Genomic DNA, 8,532 nt, shown 5'->3' with positions numbered 1-8,532 from the left:
ATGTGGAGATTTGATGTGAATAGTCAAAGTTAAATTCATCTTATATTATTTTATTGTCATATAATGAAAAAATAGCTATTCCAATGTAGAAACTTATGTGAATGTAATAGCTAAATGTTAAATTCATCTTACATTCATAAAAAATGTATTTTAACTTTAGCTAATCCAATGAGAGTGCTCTCAGACACCTATAAATACTTCTTATAATGGATAAGAAAAACCCAATATTTTTTTAGCAATGCTATGTACATTCCCCATTTAGAGACTGCATTGCAAGCTTAGTTAATTTTATTTTGATATATTTTTTAAATTACAATAATATATTTATTAAAATAGTAATTTTTTTTTATTTAATGAAGGGCTTGCACATGCAGTCTCTATTTAAAGACTGTAAATAGAATTTCTTATATATTTTTAGATGATGGAGATCAGACAACAAAAGTTTTACAAAGTTGTTTTATAATATCTGGATCAATTCATTCATTTTACACTATTTTTTTTTTTTTATATATATAATGATACCCTTACAGTTCTTTTATCACTGCTTTACTATCCAGTTATTTTTTGTTTCTTTTGCTATTTGAATCTGAATTGAAAATATGAAGAAATGACCTTCTTGCATAATTTAGAAAAAAATAAATTCAATTTTATAAAAAATGACTTTCTTTTACTTTTTGAGTCAATTTTTATAAAATTAAATTTATTTTTAATTAAATTACATGATTACGTTGGTTGATTGAATTTTTTTTTTTTAAATTATGCAATAATTTCATGTTTTGAGATTTTTAATCCAAATTCAAATAGTTAAAAAAAAAATAACGAATAGTAAAATAATAGTAAATGAGATATAAAGATATCATTACGTTTTTTTTTTTTTTTAATGCACTTTTGATAGACCGAGTGCTTTCTTTTGCTTTCCCTTCTATTTTGTAACTAAAAAATCAAAAACTTTCGCCCTACCTTCTTTAAACTTAATGACGGAACCGGCAATTTTTCTTAGGGGAGCAAACTTTTCTACCGCATGAGATGTTCTTGTAAAAAAATTACAAAATCATAAAACATAATTGCATATAAAATTAAATCTTGATAATTTGCAAAATAGTGTAGAAATAAAATTTTAAAAACATAACTTAATGTCAGTTTCAGATTTTTTACGACAATATTTTATAAAATAATATTCATTCATTATTCTTTTTATAAATATGAGATATACAGAAATTTTTTTCTTCATAGAAACTATCAAATTATATTTTAGAATGTTATATTTCATTTTAATATTTTAGCTAGTTTATCAAATTTCATGTAAAATCTATCTATTTTGGTGTTACATTAAGCATAGAATGCTATAATTGAGACCTTATATAAACTTTTCCTTGCTCAATGAAGTTTAGAGGATAAATCATCTCAATTATTTTTCCGATAAATCATCAATCTTAAATGATTTTTTTCTTAAATTTTCACTTTAGATTCTATATTAAAAAACTTAATATTGTATAATAAAAAACTTTGGTTTCAATGTTAATAGTTCATTATTTCTCCTAATCTTATTTTTAATTTAATTTTAGTGGGGTCATATCCGTCAAAATAGATAATATATAGAAACTATACAAAATCTAGGGGTTATAGGAAAAAATTGGAGAGACATTTCTATGTATATTGAAATTTTACAAAATTTTAAAAAGTATATGAGAATAAGAAAACTATAATTTTTTTTTGGAGGGCCAATTTCTATATACATTAAATTATCAATAAAATTTAGGGACTATTTTGAAAATTTTTTGGGGAGATTCGCCACTGGGCAAAGGCATATCATTTTAAAGAGAAAGGTGTGTCAACCTTATCCCTGTACCTGTAGAATTTGAAAACCAGTCGCTAATCTTGAAAGATATGGGAGTGTCAATTACTTACAAATGTTTATGATAATTGAACTAATCTGGTGATCTGCTGTTTCAAGTCTAATTTATCATTCTGTGAACATTAGGCTACTAAGCACCAGTAACTATGATGATGATCACAACAACAACGTGTGAGTGTGTTTGTTTGTGAGTGAGCAGAGGGAGGAGACAAAGATCCTGTTGAATTTCACCCAACTTAGTATTCAAGTTCCTAAAAGGAACCTGAACAAAACAGCTTTTGCATCACGGCCACTACCTTATTAACCTCATCTCACAACAAAGGATAATCACAATTGTCCAACCCTTGTTAAGGAAGAGAGCAAGAAAGGCCAAATGGAGAACTTAACCGAAAGCGAAAAGCAAAAAGAACTAATGGGAAAGAACATAATCCACTGGGGTAAAATCACATCACTACAACATACAAGCAATACACATCCCAACCTACTCAGAAAATTGAGAACGGTCAAGTTTTGAGGCAGCTGGCTTGTCCAAAAACCACACCAACTTCCCTTTCATTGGCTGCACCATCCTTGCTGGCGGTGACAGCGAGTCAGGTCCCACATCGTCGATTGCTAAGTGTACAGCCTCTGCTTTGCTGTCACCTGTCACGACCACAGCAACGTTGGAAGCTGAGTTGATGACAGGCAAAGTGAATGTGATCCTCTCTGGTGGGGGTTTGGAGGAATCAGTAATAAAAGTTACCCACTCATCTCTCTCATTGAGCACCGAGTGGTTAGGGAATAGTGAGGCAACATGGCCATCAGGGCCCATTCCAAGGAGTATAAGGTCAAACTTCGGGCAATCACTAATCTCAGACACACTGACCACACGAGTTTTCACTAATTGTCGGATGACAAACTCGTAGTCATCGGCAGCCTCCTCTGCTGTCATTGAATCATTGATAGAATGCACGTGACTGGGAATTATAGGCACCTGTAATGTAAAATGCAGGTGATCTAATGAGAAGATTATACACACCCATATCATTTGACAGTGAAACACCCTATAAGATTTTATTAATACACCAGCACAAGTAATCTAACAACCAGCAAAGCTCATAAAAAAAAAAAAAAAAATCTAACCAGCAAAAGTGGTCCTGAGTCTTCAAAACTTAATAAATATTTTTGCTGGGCCCATTTGAGAGCACGGTCACATTGGAACTATAGGCCACTCAATAGAAGGTAGGTTTCTCCAATCCTTTGCCCTAACTAGGATTTGATCCTAGGTCCCCTGTACAATGTCAAGAGACTTACAAGTAACTAGTCCTCACCCACCTTCAAATCTAGATCACCTACAATATGTCCAAGTTTATGGAGGATACCACTATGCATAAAAAAAAGAACAAAGTGTGGCTTCTTACAAGAATACTGCTATTCTAAGAGCTCTACAGCACTCACTCCTTATGTGACATAATTTGATTTGAAAAATAAATTTTAAAATTTGAATATTACAAATCAAATCTTACCATTTAAGTGATGTGGATGGTGTGCTCTACACTCCTGCTTGATAACAGAATAACTCTTCTTAAAATTAGTGTAATATATGATGATAACATACTTACTAAAGAGACGCTGGTGCTACTGAATTATGCTTCAGCATTTATGGGATTTGATACTCAATTTAGTCAATCATAAGCAGTAGAAACTTGTTTTTACTACCGAAAGTGGGAACCTTGACAATGATAAAGATTCATAAATTCCTCGAAAAGTATCTCAGGCATAAGTAGGAGGCTTTACAGGTAAGTAAGGGCTGCCACAAATACAAGATTGACAGTCTAATATTTGTCAATTAAAAGTGCATAGAGATGAGATTTTACATATAAATCAAAATCTATTTATGGGAGAACATCTTTTATTGATGTTTTTTTCCGGTAAGTAAGAGAATATCAACTTAATAAGGACCACTTCCCCATTCATACAGAAGAGCAAGTAATAAAGGACATGCTTGGTTACATTGAGACATACTAATTAGTCAGTCAAAACATAATTGTATTTTGATATTGAATTCCAAGATATGTATTCTCCAAGCCAACTTACTAGATACCAGTGGTTCCGAGTATGGGACCTTATACAACAAGCAAGAAAAGAAAGAAAAAATAAAATAAAATTGTAAGTCCTATCTCCCCATGACCATCACAGCCGCTCAATTTCATTTACATTTTTACCTACAAAAAAATATATATTTATATATTTATATCCCCATGAGCAACACCATTCTTTAGAGAGAAAGGGGAATAATGTAGGCATTTAGCTGTTATAATAGCCTCTACATAGAAACAAAAAATACAACAGAAAATGGCTAAGTAGCCACCTAAATAATATTTGCCTAAAGTCCTTCCTCCGTATCAACACTATATTTTGTAAGAACCTTATCATTAGCTGCCAATTTTACAAGATTGAAAGTCCACAAAAGAATAAAACCGTAACAAGTATAAAGCAACTGTAAAGACTAAAGAGGACATTGAGATATTAAAGAAACTCCAAATTTTAGCAGCAGGTAGCAATTTTCAGCATGGTACAAACTCGACTAAATAAATATGATAAGCACCTATTACTTTCATACACATATCTTGAATCCGCACAATAGTTAAAGAGTTGAATCATGGTACTTTCTATCGACAGGAAAATCCAAAAGATCTTACCAATCACTCCACACAAAGAAAGTAATGACAGTCTAAGGGTGTTAAGAAGACATTTGGTGCCAAATAAATTGGCAGATAAGTTGGCCTCAAGTAAATGTTCCAGTAACTGGAAGGGTCTGGACCAATTTTGAAGAGGATTTGAACTGACAACTAAATCCATAACGGACTCCTGTATCTGGCTATCAGTAGGGAAAACCACTTTTTTTCCAAAAAAGCAGCGAAGGTGTCTAAACAAAAGGCATGCAGTGCTCAAGGATGGCAACCAACTGCATTTACTTTCCTCCCTCTCCAACCTTTCTGAAAATCGAACACAGCCTACATATAGATAGGTAAAGTGAAAAAAGACACAAGAATATATGAAGTAAGAGGTAAAAACCTTGGACAATAGGCCATCCTTTGCTAGCTTATAATTGCTGTCAGCATGAGTTTTTGCCACAACACGCTCGTCAGCCCAAAATATATACCATTTGGCCCAGTCTACAGTCTTGTTGTAAGGAGCATCACAGAGTTTCCTGTTTTTCACCGCGTTGTTAAACTAAGTACCAAAGTCATAAAACTAGAGAAATCAAGAGGCAAACAAAAGGAAGGCTTTGATACCTCATTAAGCCAACAAGAGAACCACCAGACAACGCAATGGCAAAGACACCCCGCTCTTTCACAGATGCCTCTGATAATTCAGCAATATAGTCTGCCAAATCAGTGCTAAGCTCATCCAAACTTTCATGGATCCTCACCTCCCCTCGATTTTTACAAGCCCCAGAGAGAGCCATTCTTTCAATAAGTTTAACAGCTCTATCTAGAAACATAAGAACGACAACAATACCAAAAATTCAGACTGGTTTATTTTTGCAAAAATACAATCTGACCTTCAGAAAGAGCCATGCTTTCAACAAGCTTAACTAGAATCAATATGACATCAATCTACAAAGTAGTCATCCTCCTTGTAGCGCTCATATGCAGCGACTTATACTAGTACAGGTGAACATAAAATCTAGATCATTTAAAATTCTACAGAGTCCATGACTGAATGTTTTTTTTTTTCAAACAACAATTTGAGATATTAGAAAAAAGAAATTATGAACAACTATATGGTAACGCAAATCTATCTGTGCATGGAGTCAAATTGACGAGAAGAAGACAATCCAACAAAAGGGTATGATAATTATACAGTTTATGCTCCAGAGATCAACGCAAAGGAACCGAAATCAAGTCAAACAGAAATTTCACAGCAAATACAGGCATCCATCACAGCCAGATCGTAAAACCCTCGACTCAGAACCCCATTACACCAAGAAGCTGAAAAAAAAAATAAAACTACAAAAAAATGAACAATCCCATGCAGTCTAGGATTCCCGACACCGCAGGCATGTCGAAGAACAAAAATACAACAAAAGAGAAATGCTTACAACGGTGGAGGAGAAGAGGAGTGGCAAAGAGACGTAAGAAACTGGCGAAGGTGGAAGATTGGTATGAATAAGGAATTATATCATACTGCATAGAAACATTATTTTCTAATTCATTTACTCTTTGATTGTAACAAAACCTTCACAAGAAGTTGAGAAGAATTTTACCTTGTGGGCTTCCACGTGCAAACAATGACCGTGACAAAACACACGCACACACAAAACAACAAGTCTCTCTCTCTTCTCGAAGTAACCGGATAAAACTAGATAGAGAGAGAATGAATAAATCTCTCTCTCTCTCTCCGCTTTTCACTGATGATGATGAGAAAATTCCTCAATCCTAGATCCTCTGCGAAAACATCTGAGACAGAAATCAAAATGAAAATAAAAAAATAAAAGGTCAATAAATTCATGTAAATCTTATGGGTTAAAGCTGCCAAAGAAAACAAAAATTCTAATTTTTACAGAAGAGCAGAGCCATGGCAATTAATTTCATATCATCCCAACTCATCATTATAATTTTTTCAAATTTTAATATAAAATAAAATAAACAATTCAACTTTTTTAAATCTTAAAATAATAATAATATTAAAAAATAATATTCTAATAATATTTTATCATCTCAATTTAACTCAACTCAATTCACTTCAACATCCAAACACAACCTAATTATTAGAATATTATTTTTTAATATTATCATTATTTTGAGATTTGAAAAAGTTAAATTATTTATTATATTTTATATTAAAATTTAAAAAAATTATAATGATGAATTAAGATAAATTGAGATGAGTTTGATAACCAAAGTATGGTAACCAAAGTTACCAAACTCACCCTAAAGCTGACGCTGAAAAATATACAAATAGATTTCCCTGCCTTCTTCTTGCAAGTAAACAGAATATAGTTTTCTATTAAAGATAATGGGACTTATTTAAAATCTTAATTTATCTGTCAGCGCGTAACTATATTTCTCTCTATCTTGTTTTTATATAAATAATAATAATAAAATATTAAATAATAAAAATTAATAAAAAGTATATATAAAATAATAATAAAATAATGAATGACAGTAGAATAGTCTGATAACACTCTAAGTGAAATGATACTTGCAGTCGTGAGTGCGCAAGTGCCATACAGTCGCTTTGAAAAAAGTGAATAAATATGAGACTTACATGAAAAGAAATTATTTTTTTAATAGTAGACCATACTCTTTTTCAAAACGACTGCACGATACTTGCGCATTTCACGATTGTATGTAGCATTACTCAACACTCTAATATCCAAACTACTCTTAAGTCACGATTTGAATAATAAAATAAAATAGTTTTAATTAACAGTTAAAAGTTGAATGAAATATTATTTTTTAATATTATTATTATTATAAAATTTGAAAGAGTTAAATGTTATTCTTTTATTCTTTTCCCACGGGTCTTTGCTTACTTTCTAATTTTCGTTTTGATTGTCTCCTCAAAACCAGCTATCGACAATTTTTATATGTTTCTGTATGCATTGTGTCATACACTTTCCCTCATCACCATCCCACATGTTCCACAGGTCTGTACCGGGTAGAGATCCACACTGACACGTAAATGTAATATTTCTTTCTGAGTACACACGGTCTGAAGTCAAAATCACTGGATGGTCCAACTTGCATATATGCTCCAAAGATTGTTTTTAAAAAAATAAATAAAATATAAAATTTATATGAAAAAAATTAATTTTTTAATAATAAATATTATTATTTTTTAAAGTCATTATGCGTCATTTACGTATTTTTTTTTCCGCTTTCTTTTGAGCGAAATTTGTTGTGTGATTCAGTTTTCTCAAAGAAGTCTTTCAATTATAATCATATAAGGTTCTGTTTGATTGTTGAAAGGGTTTATGCCATTTCAATCTATGGGCCTATTCCTTAATTATAGAAACCAACTTTATGTCATCTTTCATTGTGTTGCATTGAATACATCATGTCAACCATCATTTTCTTTACTTCCTCCAATCTCCACACCATAGAAATAGAAATAGAAATAAATACTCAAGAGGGAGTTTGGAATCTATCTACATCAAAATCAACCTGCTAGTATACATAAAGTTCCCTCCCACCAAATCAAAGCCCACACATCATGACAAATCAAGACTTCCAAACCCAGTTTGAGGAATCTTTGCATTATCAAAGCATGACATACTGATGGGTTCCTACTTCCTGAAGGAATCATTGCTCGGCTGATAATCTTCCTCCACCACCTCTAATCATGCTCTTGAATGAAATCCCACTTCCCGTATTGAACTAGTTAAACCCTTTTATTATAAGATTAATTAATCTATAGCTAAGGGTCAAGCAAATAATATAAAGTAATCAAATATGCATGAAGTCATCCATGGCCAAAACATCTTCATCCTTCAATGAACAAGGACAACCTCTCTAATATCAAAAGTTGTTTCAAACCAAATAATGGAAAACTCCAAAAACCATCAAACTCCTTAATTTCTGTCTAGATCTGATCATCTCAAAGCCTCTCCTTGCACAAGTATGGTGCTTGGTGGGGACTTGGTCTCTCTCATCCGTAGATAGTTGCTGAGACAGATGAATCAGAAA

The 8,532-nt window shown here is 32.1% G+C and overlaps 1 protein-coding gene across 3 annotated transcripts; it reads right to left on the bottom strand.

The window, feature by feature from the left end:
- Positions 1-2,060: 2,060 nt before the first annotated feature.
- LOC108989396 (probable 6-phosphogluconolactonase 1) lies at positions 2,061-6,427 on the bottom strand. Of its 3 annotated transcripts, XM_018962975.2 has the most exons (5): positions 6,108-6,427; positions 5,943-6,027; positions 5,134-5,332; positions 4,913-5,048; positions 2,061-2,828 (listed from the first exon to the last, which is right to left on the bottom strand). In XM_018962975.2, exons 3-5 carry the CDS (start codon positions 5,304-5,306, stop codon positions 2,337-2,339), a joined length of 801 nt encoding a protein of 266 aa, XP_018818520.2. In that variant the 5' UTR covers positions 5,307-5,332; positions 5,943-6,027; positions 6,108-6,427; the 3' UTR covers positions 2,061-2,336. The 3 variants fall into 3 exon arrangements, with proteins under 3 accessions (XP_018818520.2, XP_018818521.2, XP_018818519.2); XM_018962976.2 differs by lacking the exon at positions 5,943-6,027 and having other exon boundaries at positions 6,108-6,223; XM_018962974.2 differs by lacking the exon at positions 6,108-6,427 and having other exon boundaries at positions 5,943-6,047.
- Positions 6,428-8,532: the final 2,105 nt, after the last annotated feature.

This window comes from Juglans regia, chromosome 16, assembly GCF_001411555.2.
Source record: "Juglans regia cultivar Chandler chromosome 16, Walnut 2.0, whole genome shotgun sequence".
In the NCBI taxonomy this organism is placed as follows: Eukaryota; Viridiplantae; Streptophyta; class Magnoliopsida; order Fagales; family Juglandaceae; genus Juglans; species Juglans regia.
This window is presented reverse-complemented; position numbering and strand designations above follow the sequence as displayed.

Coding starts and splice junctions, on each gene's coding strand:
- LOC108989396 (XM_018962974.2), bottom strand. CDS start 6,033: ATGCAGTATGATATAATTCCTTATTCATACCAATCTTCCACCTTCGCC. Junction 5,333..5,942: donor TCCTCTTCTCCTCCACCGTT/GTAAGCATTTCT, acceptor TTATGTTTCTAG/ATAGAGCTGTTAAACTTATT. Junction 2,829..4,912: donor AGGATGGCCTATTGTCCAAG/GTTTTTACCTCT, acceptor TTTACATTACAG/GTGCCTATAATTCCCAGTCA.